The following is a 25,269-nucleotide window of genomic DNA, read 5'->3' as shown; positions in this document are numbered from 1 at the left end:
GGTTTGAATGTTGGAACCCTCGTTTCTCAGCAGGAGTCAAGGCCGAAAGGTCTTAATACATAGAGTGGATTTTGAGAAAGGATGTGTGGAAATGACTCTGTTCTTTTCATTTCTTTTTATCTCACCTCAATTACTTGGGTTGCAGGAAGCAGAAACATGGGGGTCAGACATCTAAAATGTGAAGTTCCGCCCTCATGTTGGCCACTTCTTTCAGGCTCCTTTCCCCATCGTAGGGGCCAATCTGTTGGTCCCTCTCCTGCCCTTTCTCCTTGCCGCTATCTTCTTTCCGGTGGAGACACAACGTGTGGTGGAACTGCCTGGGTGCTTACTGAGAGGGGGAAACCCAAGCGCAGATTGTACAGAAGCTGACTGATGAGCCCTCTGGTTGTGGACAAGTGATTGTGCTTTTTTGTGAAATTGTGTGTTTACTTCAAGTTGTGAAAAAACAAAACAAAACTTTTGGGGCAAGTTGGACCTTAGGAAGGAGATTTCTGGGTCTGTGACTTCTCTTAGCCTCCAGTGCCTGGTGCCTGCGGCCGGTGTCGCCTCAGGGAGTCCAGGCTGTTCTGTGGCCTCCAGAAGGAGCCACCCCGCCCCTTCCTCGCCCCACTCCACTTTGCCTTCCCTTAGCCTGGGGAGGCTTGCCGCCCTCCGCCTTCTCTCCTGGTCTTGGGCGCTGCTGCGCTCCAACCTTCAGCTCTGTCCCAGTCTGAGTGGCGGAAACCAAAGGAAGCCAGGCGGTGTCTGGAGTGCCCCATCCCACTGCTTCAGGCTCCCAGACCGCTGACAAAAGGAAAACTGGTCGGTCGCTTTCTGAACGATGTATCGAGACCGCAGTGTATTTTTAGCATCTGCTGTTTGTGGTAACATAAGTGAAAACTGCTGGACCCGTTCCCTTCAGCTGAATGGCTGGTATTCAGGGCAGTGTGCCCACTCCCTGCCAGACGCTCCTCATGGAACTCCCTTTTTACGAGGTGGGCGACTGGCTCCCTGGCACCAGGCTGCCCCACCAAAATTCTCCTTTATTGCCCAGCGCCAGTGCCCTGTTGCCTGAGTCCCCAGGGCTGCAGGCAGGGTGAGGGGTTGGAATGGGACGACGCTGACTGCGGGCTTGTCAGGGTGTTCCCAAGTTGTGTGGCAGAGTCTGGAGGGCAGGGGTTGTCTGGATGTTCCAAACCTCCAGCGTGAGATGGGCACTCAGGTGCGAAGGAACCTTGGTGGCGAGGCTGACAGGTGGCGTCCCATTTCAGAGCCATTTGGCCCGTGCCTGGCTCTGCAGGGGTCACGGATGCCGAAGATCCCCTGAGTGACCTGGAAACTATGAGAGACGCCAGTTACCCCCACAGGTCATTCTACTAACGGTGGCTGTGGAGCTCCAGCTCATCTTTGGAAGATGGAAATGCACTGGAAAGGGGACGAATGGACGCAGAAGGCCTAGTCGGGGCTCTCCCAGTGCCACTGTAGAGTGGACGCAGGGCTGGAATCCAGAATAGCACCAACTTGCTGAGTGGCTTTAGGCAAGAAACCTTTCCCCAGGACTCACTTTCTCACTTAGAATTAGGAATAGTGATTCTTGTCTACTGACCTCACTAGGGTATTTTTAATAAGGATGAAAGCACTTTGAACTGCTGAAACCATAACATTATGGGGGAAGAAAAAAAAAGAGTGACCAAGTAGCGCAGGTCCCATCTATGTTCTTCATTTCTGACCAACCTTAACGTCCATCAAAACTGTCCCCACTAGCCCCAGCCAGGAGAGCCCTTGCATCGTGGTGGGACATCATCAGGCTCTGCAAAAGACATCACTGATACCATGAGAACTCACTTTCAGGAGAGGTGTTTACCTCGGATTCTCATAGAATTAGCGTAAGAAATGGGGCAGCAGGATCCTTTCCTTGCAAAGTGTGAGCAAGTGCCTCTGTAGAGTAAAACCTTAAGTAAAAGGACTACAACTGCAGTGACAGCTCCTTTATCTGAAACCACAGACTTTTAAGAAGGTTCTTAGCAGCCACACCGATGTCACAAATTCCATAAAGCAAGATCGCCTAGGCACACTCTCGGAGCTAATTTTCTCTCATTTTAAATATAATTCGAATAGGCCTGGCTCTTTCATTTTCTAGCCCCTTGTTACTGAAAATGTGGCTCATGGACCAGCAGTGTCTGCACTACCTGGGAGCTCGTGAGGAATGCAGAACCTCAGGCCCCACCCCTTCACCTTGGATCAGAATCCACATCGGGATAAGATCCCCGTGTGCGTGTGCGTATGTGCGTGTGCGTGCGCATATGTGCTGGCGTGAGTGCATGTGCGTGCGTGTGTGGTGTGTGAGTGCGTGTGTGTGCGTGCGTGTGCGTGCATGCGCGTATGTGCTTGTGTGCGTGCGTGTGCGTTGTGTGGTGTGGGCATGTGTAGTGCATGTGTGCGTGCGTGTGTGTGCGCGCGCGTGCGTGTGTGTTTGTGGGGGGAGGGTAAAATTAGAAGAGATTTGCAGGGCCTAGGTGCACTCTCAATTTATTGTGTTTCATTATGGAAAGGATTTGGGATGACTACAATTAATAACTTGGAGTGAGGTGACAACATTAAAAACGATTGCATCTGGGACCATTTAATATAGTGTTGTTTTTGTTTTTGTTTTTTTGACACTGTCTCACTTTGCCGCCCAGGCTGGAGTGCAGTGGCGTGATCTCGGCTCACTGCAACCTCCGTCCCCCGAGTTCAAGTGATTCTCCTGCCTCAGCCTCCTGAGTAGTTGGGACTACAGGCACCTGCCTGTAATTGTATTTTTAGTAGACATGGGGTTTCACCATCTTGGCCAGGCTGATCTTGAACTCTTAACCTCGTGATCCACCCGCCTCCACTTCCCAAAGTGTTGGGATTATAGGCGTGAGCCACCGCGCCCGACCCATTTAATATAGTATTATACCCAAATGCCCTTTAATCCTCTGAGAATACAGTTACAGTACTGTATAGTCATTGATATTCCCAGTAATAGTCCCAAATTATCAAGAACAGAAAAGTCATATTCCCCTGCTGTTTATTTACCTAATATTTGCAGTGGAAAATTTTCCTTTAAAATTGTTAAATAAATCTTGATCTTAAACCGATGCTTCAGTGATCTGAACACTACATGAAACAGCGCGTTCTCTCTAAAGAGATAAGATATTCCCTATAATGGGAAACCTCAGTTAACTCAGATTTTTTGTTTTTGTTTTTGTTTTCTTTTTTTTTTTTTGAGACGGAGTCTCGCTCTATCGCCCAGGCTGGAGTGCAGTGGCCGGATCTCAGCTCACTGCAAGCTCCGCCTGCCGGGTTTACACCATTCTCCTGCCTCAGCCTCCCCAGTAGCTGAGACTACAGGCGCCGCCACCTCACCTGGCTAGTTTTTTGTATTTGTTAGTAGAGACGGGGTTTCACCGGATTAGCCAAGATGGTCTGATCTCCTGACCTCGTGATCCACCCGTCTTGGCCTCCCAAAGTGCTGGGATTACAGGCTCGAGCCACTGCACCCAGCCAGATTTTGTTTTTTATGCACAACATTTTGGAGAGTCAAATGATACCAAGATAAGATGTGATAACAGAGATTTACTCTAACATTAAACAATGAAAAAAACTCTACCAGTGCAACAAAAAGGCCATGACTGTTTAGAGCCAGGTAAAACTTTGGGGATCAGAAGGTATTTAATTTACATATTTCCGTTTACTGGGTACTAACAACTGATCTTCAAAATCATGGAGACAGGAAAATGGATTTGAAACCCAAGGGAGTTTTTAAGTAACCGGAAATGTTAGTGCCCTGTTCTGGACAAGCAATCATTGGAGTTGTTAGACTCCAGCTGGTGGTCCCTGGGAGTGCTGTTGGGGGCTCTGTCGACACCAAACGAGACCATGAGTGGCAAAGCCTGGAGCTGTGGTTGATCAGATCTCCAAGGCCAGGGAGAGACTGAAACCAACCAGGTCAACTTGCCAGCTGAATTGCCAGCCTCAAAGGGATACCTACAGGAGGGAGAATTGGAGGCACATAGCAGAGGGTGAGAATGCAGAGAAGAGCAGGATGCGGGCAAAAGATTGGCAGATTTTTATGGAGGGTTCCAGCACAGGCCAAGAAAGAGATTTAAGGGCTCTGACTCAAATAAGACCAACTCTCCTTCTTTCTCCCTCCTTTGATAATTACATCTGAGTGCAACTTTATTACCATGGCAATACAAAGAAAGTCTACCAATGATTTGATATCTAGAGCTTGGAAATAAACAGCTGCATGGTACCAATTTTATTATATAAAGCAAAGTTTATATAAACGCAACTGGACTTAAAACTCATTTGGCAAGAATTAAACATTTTCCATTTATTCTAGAGACATTTGTAGAGTACCATGGCTGTGGTGGAAACAGAAATAAAGCATCATCACAGGACGGGATTAATTAATTGCCTGAAATAATTTCAAAGCTGTCAGTGAAAGATCCTGTCTTTATGAATGGTATTCTTTTCTCGAATCAGCAGATTTTGAAATCTCACAAGCTTTTGACTCATCTCTCTCCTGTGCACTGCTAGAAATCGTATTTAACTCATGTTGCAGCCACCCTAATTCCAATCCTTGTCATTTCCCTCCTGAGTGTCAGCAACACTCTTACAGCAGAATTTAATTTCTCTCCAACCTAGCTTTGTACAGTGGTCTGGTCTCTATACCACCATCTATTGTCTATACCACAATACATTACGTTGGGCATATATCTTATTCTGTACTACTGGCTTATTGTGTTAGTCATGAGCAACCAACTAGAATGAAGAACGAACTAGAGAACAGGAACTATGTCTTTCACATGTATATCTTCTATAGCACCTAACATAATTATTGCTACACAGTATGTTGCTACAGGAAGTCTTCCATGACCTAGAGCTGGGCTAGATACTTCTCCGCTACACAACTGTGACACACTGCCGTACCCCGGTTACATTATCCGTGCATTACAACTGGCTGTATTACGTTTGTTTCTTTTTGTTTCTCTGTGAACCATGAGAGCAGAGCCTACATTTATCTGGTTCATCACTGACCCTCTAGTACCTAGTCCAGGTTTTAATTATATATTACGTGCTCAATACATATTTTTAGATCGAGTGAGTTATTTGTTGTTGGTTGTTAGTGCAGTAAGACAGTGAAGGAGGCTGGGATGAATAGACCAAATGGCATCCATAGCATCGTATTATTTTGTTTGACTTGGCTTCAGGTACGATAGATCAACAGAGCCTAAATATTCTGGTGAACCAGATAACTGGCATTTGGCTGTATTTGCAACTGTATAATGTTACAATTATTTTATTTTTTATACCTGTTTACTTGTCTATAACATTCTAGCTCCTGGAGCGCAAAGGACAGCATTTTTTACTTCTGCCTATCTCCCTCAGTTCCTGCCTCAGTGAGTGTTTCTTGATTTGACATCATTGAATGCAGTTTAAAAAGAGTCTGTGTTCTAATCTATCCGCCTCGTGCTAAACATCTGTTGCTTCCTAACAAGTGCTGCATTCATTTTAATGGCACTGGTGCACAGAGGTAAACAGAGCCTTGGCAGGCCTTCCATAAGGGAAACTGCTTCCTTCATTAATTACTAATGGAGCATTAAGACACGCATTCCTCCTTGAGCCAAGTTGGATAATTCCTGGCACTTAATGCTAGAGTGCTTTCAAAAGTTGAGACATGTATTGACACACCAGACAGCCTGCCCTCTAGCAAGCACAGTGGTGGCTGTAGTGCCAACATTATATAAAGCTTCAAGTCTATCAATACCAAGTGTACTGATATGTCTAACCTTTGCAGCTATTGGGTTAATGTGGAATAATATGCATCCCTGCACTAGCTCTGAAGGTAGCTATCACTGGTGAACTGGATGAATCATCAGAAAGATACAGAAAGGTTAAAAATAAAAGGATAATCAAAGATTTACCAATTAAACACAAATAGAGTGAGAGTGGCAAACTAATAGAACTATAAATCAACATATGATTTATCAGTTTATATTTAGCAGCCAATTACCAACACAATTAAAGTGACACATTTATACCCTTGGATATGCTAACTAGTATAGCATCAAAATGATAAAAACAGTAAGAAATAAGAGAATGACAGTCACTTGTTGTTAGTAGTAGAGTTTAACGTATAATCATCAGATTATGATAGACGAGATAAAATGTGAATATGGATATAAAAAGAATATAATTAAAATGTTGATAAATTGGCTATATTTAGATGTTTATGGGTTATATAATTATGTATCTTATATTACATATTCACATGGAAAATTTCCAAAAATAATACGGTAGTTTACAAAAGAAATTCTTTTTTTTTTTTTTTTTGAGACAGAGTCTTGCTCTGTCTCCCAGGCTGGAGTGCAGTGGCCCGATCTCAGCTCACTACAACCTCCGCCTCCCAGGTTCAAGTGATTCTCCTGCCTCAGCCTCCCAAGTAACTGGGACTACGGGTGTCCGCCGCCACTCCTGGCTAATTTTTGTATTTTTTTTTAACTAGAGACGGGGTTTCACCATATTGGCCAGGCTGGTCTCAAACTCCTGACCTTGTTATCTGCCCGCCTCAGCCTCCCAAAGTGCTGGGATTACAGGCGTGAGCCACCGCACCCGACCACCTTTTTTTTTTTTTTAAAGTGCAGAAATTTTACAGTTTCTGTCATTACAAAACAGTGACCTAGATCTGGGCTAGATACTTCTCATCATTCTCGTCACAAGGCAATGAAATATAATATAAATGTAAACAAAACAACAAACAACCACTTGATTTTGCCTGACTTTGGGGGCTAGAGGAATCAGCAGAGGTAAGATTGTCCTTTTAAGGTTAAACTTGAATCAACGCAGCACACAAAGACAGAGTGATGCAATGTCACTTCAAGGAGACAATATGATCCCCAGGGCACTGAGATCTAGTCCTGATTCTACTGAATATATTCACATTTCCAAGGGGGGAAAAAGAAGTGTGAATCCAAGGAAGAGCTGGTTCAGCCAAAACAACAAAGGCAAGTGCTCGTTCGTGTTCATCCAGGGACAAGGGAGCCTCATTCAACCAGACTCAACTAATCTCAGCCTGTGGCAGGATCCTCCTTCGGGAGAAGATGGAAGCATGGTGTTATTTTTGCCTGATTTTGCTCAAATTTCATGCCCACCAAGACACCTTTTGATTGTAAACCAGCCTCTCCTGTACAGGTCTGCGTACACCATGACTGTGCATTAAGGGAACGGAGTGTGAGGCTCCTGTGTCCCCATGGAGTCGGTAAGTATGAAATCCTGCCAAGAAATGATCTGCTGTGGTGCTGGACAAGGAAGCTTCATGAGCCTTATAGATTGTTAAGGCTACAAGAAAAGAAAGTCCAGAAATTCACATGCGTTCATATGTTAACTTGGTAACTTGGTAAAACAAGTTATGGAGTATAAGTTGTTCTTAACTCACTGCTGTGTTTTGGTTCTCAGAGTAGGTTTGAGTATGTATGAGACACTTAAGTATTTGTTAAAGACATGAAACAAGTAGGAAAGGACAGAATTATTTAGCAAATGCTGGTGGGATAATTGGTTAACTATTTTACATACACTAAAATAAATAACATGGATTAAAGAGTTCACTCACAAATGGAAAAATTGAAAGAATTATCCAAATGTCAGTAGTACTTCTGAAGGGGCAATGATTTTGTACATTTAGAAGGATAAGAAGAAATCAAAAAGGAGAATAAAAATGAGAAATCTGGGCCGGGCGCGGTGGCTCAAGCCTGTAATCCCAGCACTTTGGGAGGCCGAGACGGGCGGATCACGAGGTCAGGAGATCGAGACCATCCTGGCTAATATGGTGAAACCCCGTCTCTACTAAAAATACAAAAACTAGCCGGGCGAGGTGGCGGGCGCCTGTAGTCCCAGCTACTTGGGAGGCTGAGGCAGGAGAATGGCGGAAACCCAGGAGGCGGAGCTTGCAGTGAGCTGAGATCTGGCCACTGCACTCCAGTCCGGGCGACAGAGCGAGACTCCGCCTCAAAAAAAAAAAAAAAAAAAAAAATGAGAAATCTGACTACATAAATATTAAAAACGTATGTTAGCAAAATACTATAATAGTAACCAGAATTCAGAGTCAGACAACATGGGAAAATATTTGCAGAAAAGGCGACAGCCAGAGGCCTTGTATCTGATTATGTAAAATGTTCATACAAATTGATAAGAAAAACATTGAAATTCCAAGAGCATAAACAAACAGCTCACATAAAAGAAATTAAAATGAGTAAACATATGGGAAGATATTTGACCAAGCTGGTAATCAAAGACATTCAAAATAAAACGGTAATTTTAAAAAATTTGAATTAGCAAAGAAAATATAAAAATTGATTTTCATAAAACCCAATGCTGGTGAGAATGTTGCAAAAGTTGTATTTCATATTTTGCTGGTGATGGCTTGTAAATTGGTACCTCCTTTTTGGAAAACAGTTTGACAATACAATATCAAAAGTCGTTAAAATGTTTTATAGCCTTTGACCCAGTAATTTGACTTCTGGGAATCTATCCTGAGGAAAATTAATCCAAAATATGGAAAACATTAAATGTCTAAAATGAATTGGGAAGCACTAATTGTCTCGCAATAGGGGAGTGGTTAATATGCTGTAGTACAGCCATTGGACTAAAAACCACATAGCCGTTTATAATTACAGGAATAGAGACCATGCAGCCAAATGGAAAGATGCTTGTGCTTTAATATTAAATAAAAATGAATATATCCTTTGTATAAAGAGATACATAGCAACAATTGGAGTAAGTACACTAAATTTTAAGTGGCTGAGCTAAAATAGCAGGATAACAGTGACTTTATCTTTTTTCATAATGTGCTTTCAGCCTGTATATCTGGATGGCAATTGCCTTCCTTTCTTGCCCCAAGTCCTGCCCAAGCTCCATGCCCAGCTTCCAGAGCCCTACCTGTGTTGGTGCCACTCAATTTCCAGCTTTTCCAAGAAGCCCTCCCATCCCATCAGCCAAATGGAACTCTCCCTTTCCCATGCTCTCTCTCTTTTTTTTTTTTTTGAAACAGAGTTTTGCTCTGTCGCTCAGGCTGGAGTGCAGTGGCATGATCTTGGCTCACTGCAACTTCCACTTCTCGGGTTCAAGTGATTCTCCTGCCTCAGCCTCTTGTTTAGCTGGGATTACAGGCACCTGCCACCATGCCCTGCTAGTTTTGTAATTTTTTTTTTTTTAGTAGAGACGGGCTTTCATTATGTTGGCCAGGCTGGTTGTGCACTCCCGACCTCAGGTGATTCGCCTGCCTTGGCTTCCCAAAGTGCTGCAGTTACAGGCGTGAGCCACCATGCCTGGCCCCTCTCCCATGCTCTTGTGATGCTGTATTCGCATTTATTTTACAGGACAGTATACAATTTGCCTTGTATGGAAATCATATGTGTACAGTATGCGTCTGTTTCTGCAACTAAATTTCTAAACCCCTAGAGGATAAGAACCATTTCATTTATTTTTCTCTCCCCGCAGCAGAAGGCACAGGGCTTCTCCTGTTTGATATGCTTGAAGAAATATTAGTTGAAATTAATTTAATTGCACTGCAATGAACTACTTCTGATTCCCTTGCAGGTGGAGCTCATGAAGGACTCCAGCATTTGGGTCCTTTTGGCAACATCCCCAACATCGTGGCAGAGTTGACTGGAGACAACATTCCCAAGGACTTCAGTGAGGATCAGGGGTACCCAGACCCTCCAAATCCCTGTCCTGTTGGAAAAACAGGTAACGGACATGCCCTTGGGTTTCCATGGAAAGTTGGGGCTTTGGAAGGAAATGAGAAATTCTAACATCAGCTACAAATATTCCCAGAAATTGTTATTTCCATTCTGATGAGCCCATGCATATTTGTAAATAGATGGGAAGGGGAAATTTATTCTAGAATTTTTGTGTGAGCTCTGTGTTCAGACACACCCACATAGGATCTTCCCCTGCTAAGGCTTTACTTTCTTTCTGTGTCTCTCCTTCTTTGGGAATTGATGTACTTTTCTGCACTTGCTACTCTTTTAATGAAAAGGGGGAACATTTTTTTTTCCTTTTCCATGATACAACTGCTGCTGATTTTTAATGTCTTTGGAACTAGTTATTTTGTGGATTATCCATGCCTGTTTGTTTTCCTCCCTCCTCATGACAGTCAACATTCTAACAGTGTCATGTGTCAACACTGAGTTAGCATCTATCCTAAAATCCTGTTTATTTGGGGGCCAGGAGGTGGCATGAGACAGAAAAGGTTCAGGAAGAAGTTGGTTAAGGAAGAAGGTTGAAATTCTCCATGTTGTTCACGCATCCCACCCACTTTCCTACCTGCTAATGCCAAAGAGAATGGTGAGTGGGCTTCACTTACATCGTGCTTTGAGCAGCTGACCTTGGTGGTTAAGAGTAGTGGCTCTAGACTCTGACTACCTAAGTTCAAACTCCAGGTCAACCTGTGTGACCTTAAGTTAATTAATCACTTTCTACCTCAATTTCCTTATTTGCAAAATGGAGGTCATTGTGGCAATTAAATAAAATTATCCATGTAAAGCATTTTAGCACAGCACCTAGCACAGAGTAAGGACTCTTTAAATGTCATCCTGATTATAATTAGCTTTGCTGCCCCTAGTAAATAATGCACCTCTTACCTTGGGCTTGTGTTAGCTTCTAGCACCAGAGTATTCTTCTCCTGCAAGCCTAATAATAATAATAGTTGGGATTTATCAGGTTGGTGCAAAAATAATTGCAGTTTCTGCCATTGCTTTCAATGGGAAAAACTGCAATTACTTTTGCACCAATCTAATATTATTTCTACTTTATATTAGGAAAACAGAAGCTTAGAGAGTAACTTGCGTAAGGTTATCCAGGTAACAAGTAGCTGAACCAAGACTCAAACCCAAGTCTACCTGATTAAGGACTGTGTACCTCAACCACCAGGACATACTGCCTTGCTCTGAAAATTGTGATAACATTAACTACTCAACTCTTTTTCTTTTTCTTCTTCTTTTTTTTTTTTTTTTTTTTTGGGGGGGATAGGGTCTTACTTTGTTGCCCAGGTGGGGGTGCAGTGGCACAATTATAGTAATTCTCTGCCTCATTCTCCCGAGTAGCTGGGACAACCGGTGTGCACCACCATGCCCAGCTAATTTTTAAATTTTTTGTAAAGGTGGGGTCTCATGTTGCCCAGGCTAAGCTCAAACTCCAGAGCTCAGACGATCCTCCCACCTTGGCCCTCCAAGGTCCTGGGATTATGGGTGTGAGCTACCACACCCAGACTTTGTTTTCTTATGATGCCCATAACTGGTCTGACCTCACCTTTTCTTAAACACAAGCAGGCTGTCTCTTAAAGAGACTGTCTTAAAAAAAAGATGCTCCTCCTTTCGTTTCAGGTGAGGCCTCTGTTTTCCATGGGGCACAAAGCTTGCATCTTGAGGCAGAACAACCAAAGTAGTTGGATGTGACCAAGCCAGTGTGTGGCTGCTGGGCCAGGAAGGCAGGAAAACCTGAATCACTGCCCGGCTCTAATCATTTCAGCCACCTTTTACTTGCTTGTAGGGTTTTGGATGGATAGGAAGAAAGACTAGATCAGAGTTTAGAAAGCGACAGTCTCCATTGTGAAATCCACTGGATGTGGTATAGTGCAGTGGTTCTTAAATCCCAGGACCACAACCAGCAGCAGCAGCACCTGCAAACTTGCTAAAAATGCAACTTCTCAGTCCCTCCTCTGATTCAACCTATTGAATCAGAAAATTCTGGGGGTAGGACATAGGAATTTGTTGTATGTTACCAGTCCTCCTCATGGTTCTAGTGCACACTGAAGTTGGAGAATATTATAGGAGAATGGAAAGAGGTCCAGAGTTTGAACCAAGAGATCTGAGCTCTAGTGTTGACTGTAGTATATGCCACTTTCACTTTCTTGAGCCTTAATCTCTTTACCTATGGAGGGAAGACATAGACAGTGCCTTCAAAGAGCATACAATGTAGTTCTAGCTTGTCTGAAAACAAAAACAATAAAAACACAAAACCGTACAGACCTATGGAATCAAGCTCAAGTCTGTGCACTTAGGAGCTCTGGGAGGAGAGCAAGCTGGCCCAGTAGAATTGGACAAAATCCAAATCCAGACACTTTCTTGTCACAGGTTGTCTGCCATTTCCTTTGCTATCCTTCCATGAAACTAACATATTCCCTCACTCTTCATTCTGCACAATCTGCATTCCAAGAATGAAATCGCTTGCTAAATTTAGGCATTATTTGTGAGGAATTGCTTGAATCATGACACAGCAGAGCACAGTTGAACAATCCAAGAATAAAACCTTGACTTCTCCTTTCATGCCATGCTCCCCTCTGAATCATGGCCCACTCACCCCAGATAGAGCAGCAGAGCTCAAAGAGTCCATCTCAGCTTCAGAGATAGGAAGTGAATTTAAGGCACATTTTCAGGCCCGGAGACACCTTCGGTTCCCAGAGCAGGCTTTATCTGCATCTCAGTCAGGGCTCACTCAGAGGTACACCAGAAACCATTATGAAAGCTTATGAAGGTGCCGTATGCAGATTGCCTGAACTGTCTTGAATTGGTATATTTTCCTACATGTTAATTGCTATATAGTGTATAAGTTAGGTAAATAGCTCACGGAAAAGTGGAGAGCCGCGATAGGGGTTTGTTCAGAATGCTGATGGCTTCCACACTAGCTGCATGCTGCTAAGAGCTGAGAGACTGTGTGCTGAAAGCTGCTAAGAGCAGCTTAAGAGCAGTGTCAAGAGCTAGACATCCTGGCTAATTGTAAATAGCCCCCTTTCAGCACTGCCTTTGATGTCTCATTATGTCTTTAAAATGAGACCCTCCTTCCTCCTCCTAACCCTGCAAAAAATTCACAATCCCTCCTCTGTCCCCCTTTTTATTGCTGTTGTCTAAAATATATTAGACATGGGGAAAATGACTCATTTTTAGAGCATCACGCCTAATAATGATAGAATTTACATAAAAGCAGCATCTGGAGGGTAATCTGGGGCAATCTACGGCCAGGTGAAATCTGGGAACCTCAGGTCCTGGTCTGCGCCAGCTCCCAGTGCGCCTCATCGCCATGCCTCAGAAAATCGAGGAAATCAAGGACTTTCTGCTCACAGCCTGACAAAAGGATGCCAAATCTGTCAAGATCAAGAAAAATAAGGACAAGGTGAAGTTTAAAGTTCAATGCAGCAGATACCTTTACACCCTGGTCATCACTGACAAAGAGAAAGCAGAGAAACTGAGGCAGTCCCTGCCCCCCGGTTTGGCAGTGAAGGAACTGAAATGAGCCAGACACACTGATTTGAACTGTATTAAAATACTAAACCCCCCACCCCAAAAAAACAGCAGCATCTGAGAGACATAGCCTTCTTTCTTTGGTTTGAATGGAAAACTTGCTTGATTTCAAAGGGCAGTCGTAGTATAAACTGTCAGTTAATGGGAGATGATGGGAAGGGAACTAAAGCATATTGCAAACCTGTTATGTGCCGGGTGCTCTAAATATAATCATCTCTATTCCTCACAGCAATCCTGTAAGTAAGTATTTGATTATTTGCATCTCACAAATACATGAATGAACTTGGAGAGACCAAGTTAACTTTCCAAAGGAACTAAGCCTATCTGTATCTTAGGAGCTGGGATTTGATCCATGAGCTCTGTTCTTGTCTGACTGCAAAGCTTAAGTTATCACAATAAAACACAACAGCAAGTGATGAAGTGCTGTGTGGAGGTTGTTGTTGCTGTGTAATGTACTTTCTCCAGGAAGCCAAAGTAGTTTCTAAACCACTTGCTCAAGACAAAACAGAGTGGGTCATGTGCAATAGAAGTATGTTACTTAAGGGAACACTTGCTGTTGTAACAGATAAAAAAATTTTATGACTCCATGCAATAGAAGTTTATTTTTCACCCGTGTGAAGTCCTGCCAGAGGTGGGTGAGGCTGTGGTGCGGTGGATGGTTCAGCACCCCAGACTGCCATGTTTACACTTGACACCCACAGTTGCCCTGGCAACATGTAACAGGCTGACCAGGAGATGGGGATGGGAGATGAGGAGAAGTAGAGCATGGTATGAGAGGTTTTTATGCTTTTCGGTGATGTATTTCACTTCCAGACCTGGGAATGGAGTACATCACTTGTGCCCACATTCTACTGGCCTCAACTCAAGCAAATGACTCCACGTGATTGCAAAGCAAGGCTGGGAAATTAGTCTAGCTGGGTGCTGAGGAGGAAAGGGAAGTGGGCTTGGTGAACAGCCAGTGGGTCTCTGCACAGGAGTGGGAGTTTGAGGTGAGCAGTCCTATCTAACTGGATCTTAGAGGGAAGGTGGCTTCTAGTGTTCTAAGTTACTACTGTTGTGAACAGATTCTGACCTGTGGATGCTAGTTGTTTTGGTAAATTAACTCTTAGAGTAATGATAAATGTCTTGGCTGTTCCTCACAAACCTTTGGCTGTTTGCAGTAGATGATGGATGTCTAGAAAACACCCCGGACACCGCAGAGTTCAGTCGAGAGTTCCAGTTGCATCAGCATCTGTTTGATCCGGAACATGACTATCCAGGCTTGGGCAAGTGGGTAAGTCCTATCTCAATTGTTAGTAGATTTTGCACTACAGTACTCTGAAGGTGCTGATGGCAGGGATAAGCAATATGGGCAGGAGAGAAGAAAAAGTATTTAGAAGCAAATTTTTCAGAAATCTCTGGTTGACAGACCTTCAAGTCATTACTATTCAAAACCACACTTATGTGTCCAGGCAGCAGTATACCAAATCCATCTAAAGAGACACAACCTAACATTGACTGTAGTCTCCAGAGGCTTCTACTCTGGTCTACTTCATAGCCTGTATCATATACATCCTAAATATCACCAGTGTTTCATTCATCTCTATAGGGTTTTATCAAAGGATATGATTTTTTTTTAAAGTGACACAGAAAATTTGCAAATTTGATCTCTACACTAAGGGAGATGATCTCTGTGGAATCAAGGGAATCAAGATACCAGAGCTTAGAAACAGACATATATAATTCTGCTTTATAGAAAGAGAAAAAAATACATTCCAAGATGTGTAGCAGTGAGATTGCTGTTGGTCCTAGGTAAGTGCGTATAGCTGTCAGTTAAGGGAGTTGTTTATAAGCACTTGGAAAGAGAAATCGTGACCATTTGGCATTGGTGTGCTAAAAGCAAATCTTGCCAATCCAAGTACATTCTTCCATTTGCCAGCATTATTCATTTATTTGCTAGCTTGATGAGGGAAATGAAGTGGGCATGGTACATTTGGACTTTTGCAAAGCATTTGACAAGATTGTTTTATGTTCCCCTATTGAAAGAGGTGGAGAGATATAGCCTAGGCAACAGAATATCACCAAAATGGGGCTTGTTAAAGAGTCCGTGTACATAGGAAGGGAGATTTCACATGGTATTCTGTGTGTCTTAGCACTACCCAACTTCACATTTTTATCAATGTTTGTAATAAAAATATAGAACATGTACTTGTCAGATTCCCAGAGGATGACATGAAGTTGGAAGAGATACCATCAGATGACAGAGTTGGGATTCAAGGAGATCCCAGCAGACTAGAACAATGAGCCAAACAAGATCAGAACTGAGAGGGGATATGTCTGTGTTTCTGTGGTTGGGCTTATGTAAGCAGATGCTGAAGCCATGGCAGAAAAGTGGGGAAATACCTAGGAGTGTTCATTCACATGTAACAGTAGGTGGCCAATACGTCTGTGGAATGAATGAGTGAGTGAATGAACAAGTATCCCAACTCCCTCAGCCCTTCTCAAGTCCTCATCTCTTCTCAGCTCATTATTGGCAGATGGCCTTGCTTACTACTTCACTGGGAATACTGAAATTTCAAAACTAAATTCCCTGCCTTCCTTCTACATTGTTTTAGAGAAATCTTCATTAATGACCACATTTATTTTTTTTAGCATCTTGCTTTAACATGCATTGTCAGTTCCCTCTGTCTTCAACATGCAACATTTCCTGTCTTAAAACAACAAAACAACAACGTTCCTGAGTTAATTTTGCTTCTTCCAATTTGCATTATTCCATTTCCTTCTTTTTCATAAACAGTTCTGTTTGGAAGAACTGGTTTGCAGAGCCACTTTCCAGCCTACTAGTAGAGCTTAAACATGTTGAATGAAATAGAAAAACAACTTTAGGTTCTTGAATAGGAGACTGAAATAATAAAAGCCTTCTATAAAAGAAGTTATTTTGGTGGCGTATTAAAGGATGAAGTAAAAGGAGAAGGGACTGATCCTAGACAGAAAGAAAATATGGGAGTCATTTCAGTTATGATGACTGTGAACACAGTGAAGAAGGGTGAGAATCCAAGACATTTTAAAGGGGGAAAAACTATCTAGAATTGGTATATGGAATAAATATAGCATGAAGAGGAAAGAAGAGATATGTCAGGTTTGTGTGAAATGGACAATATGAACTTTTTCTTTGAGTGCATTTTAGAAAGAAAGAAGAGAGGAATAGAGGGAGGAAGGATGTAAAAAAGAGAAGAGAGAGTGAGGGAAACAGTAGATTACTGAGGAGTACTGGGAAGGGATCCACAAGAGGTGATCAAAGCATTACCAAACAGAAGAAAAAGCCAGCTTCAATAAGGCACAAAGAGAACATATTGAGCCCGCTGTTTTCCAGGCACTGTGCTAGATGCTCAGTATACAGGAGTCATCAGGAGATGGTACTGGTCTTCAGAGAGCTTATAGTCCTGTGGTTGAGATAAATTGCATGAAATGAAATGAACCCAACTTAGCACCACTCAGCTTCATGTTTTGTCTGTATTCTGAGGGCCAGGGGCAATTATTAGGGAAGATGGAAGACAAGGGTAGAGGAAGAGCCAGAACTGAGGACTGGTGTGACTGATTGGGATAGCAGCCATGAAGAAAGTCAAAGGTACTAAGGAGGGCAGCACGGAAGTTTCAGGTGGGAAGGTCTTCAGCTTCACTGGTAGGCTAGAAATGAGACAAAGAAAGGAGGGAGACTGAGTCAAGGTGTGAGTGAAGGCAAGGAGCCCAGTTGGTGGCATGATGAGGTGGGAGGGATGAAAACATCTCTTTTCAGCTTTCCTCATCTCTTCTTGAAAATCTTCACCGATTTCTCTCACCAAATTCCACTCACTTCCGGTGCCCCAGCATGAGGCCAACCACTGTTCTTCATTCTCTGTGCTTCCTTCTCGAAACACTGACTCGAGTTTCTCTCAGGCTTTCCTATTCTTTGTCCACATTAGAGCTAAAGACTAGAATCTAGGACCAAATGTAAAAGGAAAATATTAGAGATCAATGACCAGGAACAATATTTAGATACCTTTTATCATCTGCAATTATGTGTTTACTTAAACTTAGGTTTCCTTGTTTATTTTCTCATTACCACCTACCAGGAAAACATTATTTTCTTGGTTTTCACACGGAAGTGTGAATTGAGTATGTCTTGACTTTCTAAACTGGGAACCACAAACCTTCCTCAGTGCTTATATGGAATGACAGTCTCAAGCTTGTCTTCAGCCCGACCATCCTTTAAGTTAACAGAGTCACCATCTTTCGTGATAGAACAGCACAAAGACCCTGCTTCCTTATCTGCTAATAATGCTTCCTTGTTTTTGACACTAGCTGGAGCTGAGCTGCATCTTTAACAATGATTCACATGACACATTTCAGTGTCTACCTTGTTTCCTGCATTTCTCCCTCTTTGTTAGTGCATCAAGACACATTTATTAACGGCACGTCATATGCCTTGCTGGCCCTGTGTTAGGTAATGGGAATGCAAAGATGACTAATAATAGTAATTGTGTTACATAACACATAATACTATAATACATAGTAAATAGTAATGTTTATTGAGCACATACTGTATGCCAGACACCTTTCTAAGTAATCAGTCATCTTATTCCATCTGGCCATCCTTGTCATTCTCACTTTCCAGATGAGAAAATGCAGGCTTGGAGACTGAGGAGACTGCTCAGCATGCAGAGCTGGGATTTGAACCCCATCATCTGACTCCAGAGTACTTTACAAGCTGGATACGTTCCCTACCTTTTCATGGCTCATTGCTCCTAATGTGTCCTGTGTGGTAGTCCTATGGAGTCCTATCAAGGGCTGGCTGCCTTCCAGACAATGGGTGTGACTACACCAGTGGTGACCACACCAAAGGCTGGCTACTGTGCATGCCGGCTACCCACTATCCCTTTACACATTAACTGCTGAGTGTTATTTACTTATGAAAAAGTTGTCTCAAAAAGCAAATCTTTCTCCTTTCCAAATGTTTTCACACCTTTTCATCAGCAGCTGATCACAGCCAGTGCCTGAGCCACAGAGATATGAGGGACCAGGCCCCTCCCTGACTTGCTTTGTCGTTCCTGACCTTAACATGTTTGATGAGTTGAATGCTCTTCAGTGTGGATTTGACTCAGGTTTTTCCACGTGATTAGACCTGCTTCGTATTTTATGTGCTACTTAGTACTTTACATCAGGAAGCACATGATGTCAGTCTGTCTCTTGGCTGGCAGTGTTAACTTTGTTCAATTTGTTAAAGTCCTGCCCTCCAAGTTTCTCTGGTGTAAAATTCCCTTAGAAATTAATAGTTAATCTGTGAGAAGACGTTTTGGGGCTGTGTAAATATTCTGCTCCCCATTCGACTTTTAACCAACAAACATAACATCCATTGATGATGCTTACCAGATTCAATGATAACGATGATAGCTGCAAAATGATGATTTTCTTACTCCACTATTCTTTCTGCATTTACTAGTTGACATTCTATTCTAAGCAAGAGTTTCCCCTGCTTCTCTATTTATTTATGTATAAATATGTTTATTTATGTAAGTATGGATTCATGGATTCCATAATGCATATTATGTATTTTGGTGTTCTAACTGTCTGAAATTTGGCCAGTGGGAGTCTCCTCAGGCTGGCTTTTCTTTCCTTTTGACAAGACCCCATCATTTTTTTGAGCACTTCTTTACTTTCTGACCTAATTAGATATTCCATCTTCACCCATCCTTGTACTTTCCTTTCTAGCCCTGGAATTAGACGTTTCTCCAGGAAGCCCCCTGGTTCTATTTAAGAGAGTAATTTGAAACCAGGATCTGGACAGTTGTCCAAAATCTTGATGGCACCATGGAAAGCCCTTTTAATGAACTTGAACCTGCTACTCACATGGAAAACAGGACTCACCTCTCCCCAAGGAATCAACAAGGAATGGGTGTGAGGAGAGATAGCTGATTTCTTTTCTTTCCATTTGTATGCTTGTCTTACCCATACCATACCTGCAATGCCTTCAAGTCCATACAATAACGAAGCTAATTAAGAATGTCCCAGACACTTTCATGCAGGGGTAGGGAAGCATTATCCTGCTAATCCTAACCCTAGCTATTAAGGAGACACGGGGACCATCTTTGAGAGGAAGATTAGCCAGGCCTTTTGCATTTCTTTTTGAATGAAGACTCTTATGGGTATGACCTGCCCCAGGATCTCCTAAATAATTAAATGATGCTGCCTTTACCTGGCTGATGGCACAGTGGAGCTCTGCCAGGGCTGGCTGACAGTCCCACCCCATGGTAGTAGCTCTCAGGTTCTTCCACACTCCATCCAGCTCAGGCAGCTGAAAACAATGGTGCACATGAACAAGCCATTGTCCTCACCCCTTCCCGCCCTTCCCAGCTCTAACACCAGCTCTTCGGACATTCTGTGCCTCAGGAGTTTTTACATTCACAGAAAGGCAACCACAGACTGTAGAGAATGAGCCTCACAACAATATCCTCATTGCTCAAGAAAATGATCTGCAAGTCTGCCTTTTCTCCCTTCTGATATTCAATTGATTCATTCCCCAAGTAAGCAGGAGATAGAGGCCACAGCCGGCACTGGCGTTTTTGGCAGTAGAAGCTCCTTTACTCTGGCACCGCCTCCCTGCATAGTTGAGGTTGGGCAAGAGATACGCATTGTAAATTGCAGGTGGGGTAGATTTTAATGAACATGAAAAATGATGAAGCTCATTCTTGGCATTGGTCATTTTCAATCCCAAATCTACCACTCAAAATAAATCTTTATAAGTGGACAGCTCAGAGGATACATATTGTATAAACTTGTTCCTTAGCAGAACTCTGTCGTTGTCTTTTTTTTTTTTTTTTTCTTAATGTCAGGGTATTTTATTTAGAACAAAATGAATCACCTCTTTTATACATTATTTTCCTCCAGATAAAAAAATCAAATACATAAAACAACACAAGTAAAGCCCCCCACCCCAAATCCCCTTCTCCCTTTCTGCCTTCAGGTTAAGTGTTCTGTCTTTTATAATCTCAATAGAAGGGAAATCTGTTGAGCATGTGTCTGATATTCTAGAGCTCATTTAAGCCCACTATGTGTTTGAAATACAGCAATATGTGGAAACACTTATACAAACTGTGGTAACGGAGCCCTGCCCCCCAACCCAAATAACTTTCCTTTCTGCCAAGAAGTTTTTTGGCAGTTTTTAAAAGGTTCACTCTATTAAAAATGTTACAGACCAAATGGTTTTCCAATTGTCTTGACTGGGGGCACTGACTTACGCCACAGACGAAATGGTTGCAGAAGTCAGAATGTCTCATTTATTTACACGAGGGATTGTTGGTAATAGTCAGACACGACTCTGGAGAGCAGTTCATGTGTACAGTTTATAAAAAGGGAGTTAGATAGAAAAACACATGAGATAAAATGATTTGTTTTAAACAAAGGCTGTTCAAAGTGAGGAGATGGGTTTCCAGCACCCCTCATGTTTTAAAATGTCGTATTTCCCTGTTTATGTGATTGTTGATGACACTGCTGTGCCTCAGGGCATTGCAGAGGACTTTATTAAAAGCTGAACCACCACCAGCTTTTCTCTTGTGGTCTATCTTTCTGACACGACATTCCTTTCATCTAGTTTTGTTTCCAAAATATGTGTATGCAAATATCTAGGGGACACACCAAGTATTGCTTTTAAAATAGGCATTCACCAAATTTGATCCATACTTCTGCATTTTTGTTTTCTTTTCTCCCCATTCTAGAACAAGAAGCTCCTTTATGAGAAGATGAAGGGAGGAGAGAGACGAAAGCGGAGGGTAATACGCGGCTGGCTGGGTTGTTGCTGGGATGCTTGGAGCTTTCTGAGTGGGGCAGTGAACAGGCTGAAACCCTCGCTTGCTGGGAAGTCACAGAATCCTCCCTTGTGTAGTCCTGAGAAACACTGGTCCGTGTGACGAGGGCCACACCCAGAAAGTCTGTCCTTGGTTTCTGCGATGGCTTCCCCAAGCTTTAGCAGATGATTTTTAGTGGAACGCCTAGTTTGTGGTGATTCTATTAGCTCTATTCTGTTCAGGAAATAGATTGTGTATTGCTTCCCCCATCAGTGTGGGACATAGCTGGGGGGACATGAGGGTCTGTCTGCCCTCCCAGGGTCTGTAGGCCAGTGGGGAAAACTGATCACACATCTGCATCAATTCTATAAAAACACAGGACAGGCAGGGCGCAGTGGCTCATGCCTGTAATCCCAGCACTTTGGGAGGCTGAGGCAAGCAGATCACGAGGTCGGGAGATCGAGACCATCCTGGCTAACACGGTGAAACCCCGTCTCTACTAAAAATACAAAAACTTAGCTGGGCCTGGTGGCGGGCACCTGTAGTCCCAGCTACTTGGGAGGCTGAGGCAGGAGAATGGCGTGAACCCGGGAGGCGGAGCTTACAGTGAGCCGAGATCGCGCCACTGCACTCCAGCCTGGGCGACGGAGTGAGACTCCGTCTCAAAAAAAAAAAAAAAAAGCGCAGGACAGAAACAGGGAAGTGCTAAACTCATGCTCCAGGAAATAATTTTGAAGGAATTTGGGAGCAACCGATGAGATGAACAAACCTAATTTCTCCTATATATCTTTTTTGCTTGCTGTCTGTTGAATTTACTGCAGGCTTAGTTTTTAACCATCCCAGGGCTGCCCAAAGTAGGAATTTGGTCTAGGTACTCCGCATTTAGCTACTTCATATACAGTGTTGCCTCACATAAAACTCAGTGTCACATTTGCTTTGGCTTTCCAGAGTATTTTATAGCATCAAGACTTCATTACTGATCAAGTTCCATTCTGCTAATCCACTGGTACCTTACTAGTCAGAAGGGCCTGGCCACCTGCCTCTTTTTTGATCAGATGATGGTGGGAGAAAAACAGCGCCACTGTTACATGGTAAAATGCTATGAGATAGCGACCATTTTAGTTAAAACATACAAACCTAAGCATGTACTCAAAACCACTGACTATTCAGAAGAGCAAGTGCCTGGATCCTCTCAAAATTTGGGAATCTGGGCAATGGTAATTGTGGCCATTCTGAAGGGTTTTGCCAAATATAGTCAGAGAGAGTTTTAAGAGGTGTGGATTTTCTGGCCTCAGCATCAGTCCTCAGGCCCCCACAACAGAAGGTTCCAAGCCCCTGTGCTGCCTGACAAAACACAGAAGACATACAGCAATTTTCTGTGCAAGAAGTAGAAAATTTTTACCTCTGGAAAGAAATCTTTTTTGAGGCGAGTTAACAGAGTTATTAAGAGTTTTTCAGGCCGGGCGCGGTGGCTCAAGCCTGTAATCCCAGCACTTTGGGAGGCCGAGACGGGCGGATCACGAGGTCAGGAGATCGAGACCATCCTGGCGAACACGGTGAAACCCCGTCTCTACTAAAAAATACAAAAACTAGCCGGGCGACGTGGCGGGCGCCTGTAGTCCCAGCTACTCGGGAGGCTGAGGCAGGAGAATGGCGTAAACCCGGAGGCGGAGCTTGCAGTGAGCTGAGATCCGGCCACTGCACTCCAGCCTGGGCGACAGAGTGAGACTCCGCCTCAAAAAAAAAAAAAAAAAAAAAGAGTTTTTCTTGGTGATTACAGCTTCCAATAGCAGATGGTGACAGAAAGGGTCCAAAGGGTATAATGTGGTCTTGAGGGAGCATCAAGAAATTCCATTCTAGGAGCTCAAAATACACATAATTTACTGGTAACATGGCTTGAATATCTCCCTACAACACAACAAGAACATTTCCCAATAAGAGTAATGACTGACTTACAATGAATAAGTTAGCTTGAAGCTTTAATTGTCTCTACTTCCTGGCCCACCATTCCTTCTGCCCTGACTCAGTGAATGACCATGAGGCATGACTTAGGTCATTTTTCCATGAGACTAGTGATTACCAAAACTCAGCATGTTGGCTAAGACGCATGTTATAAAGGATTTTACTTTAGCCTCAATTTCCTCCACATAGGAAAAGCTTAGAATTTAGGAAAAGAAGGGTCACTTTGACCCAGAGATATCAAATTCTTCCTATTCTTGGGCATCTACGAAGACCCATTCTCATGCCATAAACCGTGGGCCTCTCTGGATTGATAAGGAAGCATGTTGGTCCTGCCCATCATCAGGTCTCAGATACTGTTCCCATCTTGATTGAAGACCTTAACACTGCCCCCACACCACCCCCAGTGCATGAATCAATATAAAGAAACTATAAGCTTTCTTTTTTGAACAATGAAGTCTTCCTCCAATGAAACTCAGCATCTGCTGTGAGTTGCAGAGGACATCGTAAGCAAAGATCCAATCCCAGTGGTTCTTCCAGTTTTGAAATGGGAATCATGTTCTCTGTGTGCCCTACCCAGTCTCTTGCCCAAATGAGAGAAGATAAATACAGAAGTGCCCTGAGTTTTCAGAGCACAATCAAAGCCAAGCCTCAGCTGGGTGCAGTGGCTCATGCCTGTAATCCCACCACTTTGGGAGGCAGAAGCAGGTGGATCACCTGAGGTCAGTAGTTCAAGACCAGCCTGGTCAACATGAAACCCCGTCTCTACTAAAAATACAAAAATTAGCCAGGCATGGCGGCACGCTCCTGTAATCTCAGGTACTCGGGAGGCTGAGGCCAGGAGAATCATTTGAACCTGGGAGGTGGAGGTTGCAGTGAGCCGAGATCATGCCACTGCACTCCAGCTTGGATGATGGAGTGAGACTCTCAAAACAAAAAAACAAAACAAACCAAAGCTCATTATTATTATTCCTAAGTGCTGGATTCAATACTCAGTTAAATATTTATCAAAACAGTTCACGTGATTCCTCTTTTTACTTCCTCATTAATTTTTCCCCTCCCCTCCAACCTTTGCATGTTGTGGGTCTGGGCAGGACTTCTCCCATGAGAGAGAGATTCTCCTCCAAGTTGCAACCAAGCCCCGTATGGCTTTGTGCAACTTTATGTACTCACCCAAATCCAATTGAATTCCTCATTGCTTCACAAATAAAAGGTCAATCTACTTTTAAATGACTATGAAGTTTTAAACTCTTAAGCTGTTTCTTGTTAATATGTGAGCTCTACCATTTATCTTACTTAAACAGCTTATGAACTTTTTAATCTCATGTTTGATAAACGTGAACCTCTCATGTCCTCCTTTGACATATTAGAATTTTTGGAATAAGTATTACTAAACAAAATGTTTATGATACTGAATAGACTTTTTCAGTCCACACCTGCTCCACTTACCCAAAGATTCTGATATGATCCTCTGGGGTAGGCCAAACCACTGTAATTGATAAAAGGAATTTTTATTATTTTAAATATTTCTAAGATGAATTCTCAGCAAGGGGCTCTCTTGTGACGCGTCACTTTTCAAATGTCTGAGGACATTGCTCACTTTGTAATTCTCACCTACTTTGTGATGCATCTTTGCAGAGTGAGTCAGACCTTTCACGATTCATGCGTTTAGCAGCCAGAATGTGAAAGAACATTTGTAAATGCTAAACTCAGGTTTCATTCCTTTTCTTTTGAAGAATGTCTGTTCACCTTTCAGGAGTCATGGCGGGCCATGTCATGGACCAGAGAGCTCCCCTGTGAACAGCCTCCATTCATTTGTACGCAGGGATTGAGCATGCAACATGTTGCTGCTCAATTGCTGATCATTTGTAACTACAGCTTTTTTTTTTGAGGTGGAGTCTCGCTCTGTTGCCCAGGCTACAGTGCAACCGCGCCATCTCAATCTGGGCTCACTGCAAGCTCCGCCTCCCGGGTCCACGCCATTCTCCTGCCTCAGCCTCCCGAGTAGCTGGGACTACAGGTGCCTGCCACCACGCCTGGCTAATTTTTATATATTTTTAGTAGAGACGGGTTTTCACCATGTTAGCCAGGATGGTCTCGATCTCCTGACCTTGTGATCCACCCGCCTCAGCCTCCCAAAGTGCTGGGATTACAGGCATGAGTCAGTGCACTCGGCTACCGCTTCTTTCTTATATTTTTGTTCCATT

General features: G+C 43.1%; 1 protein-coding gene and 1 pseudogene across 5 annotated transcripts in view; both read left to right on the top strand.

Moving 5' to 3' along the window:
- The window catches only part of LOC117070937 (neuroendocrine protein 7B2), a 56,881-nt gene that overhangs the window by 30,164 nt on the left and 1,448 nt on the right, over window positions 1-25,269 (top strand). Inside the window, exons 3-5 of one of the 4 annotated variants that reach the window (XM_033190700.1) lie at window positions 9,604-9,753; window positions 14,468-14,577; window positions 21,035-21,088. In XM_033190700.1, the coding sequence (XP_033046591.1) occupies window positions 9,604-9,753; window positions 14,468-14,577; window positions 21,035-21,088 (314 nt within the window). Of the gene's footprint in view, window positions 1-9,603; window positions 9,754-14,464; window positions 14,578-17,937; window positions 17,980-21,034; window positions 21,089-25,269 lie in introns of those variants that run through there. The other 3 variants (XM_033190699.1, XM_033190702.1, XM_033190701.1) reach the window with 3 other exon arrangements.
- On the top strand, window positions 11,196-13,334 carry LOC117070939 (annotated as a pseudogene). Its single transcript, XR_004432103.1, has one exon. The product of XR_004432103.1 is annotated as a 60S ribosomal protein L38-like (transcript).

This window comes from Trachypithecus francoisi, unplaced genomic scaffold (genome assembly GCF_009764315.1).
Source record: "Trachypithecus francoisi isolate TF-2019V2 unplaced genomic scaffold, Tfra_2.0 Lachesis_group3, whole genome shotgun sequence".
In the NCBI taxonomy this organism is placed as follows: domain Eukaryota; kingdom Metazoa; phylum Chordata; class Mammalia; order Primates; family Cercopithecidae; genus Trachypithecus; species Trachypithecus francoisi.
The sequence above is the reverse complement of the archived record's forward strand: the minus strand, read 5'-3'. Positions and strand labels throughout refer to the sequence as shown.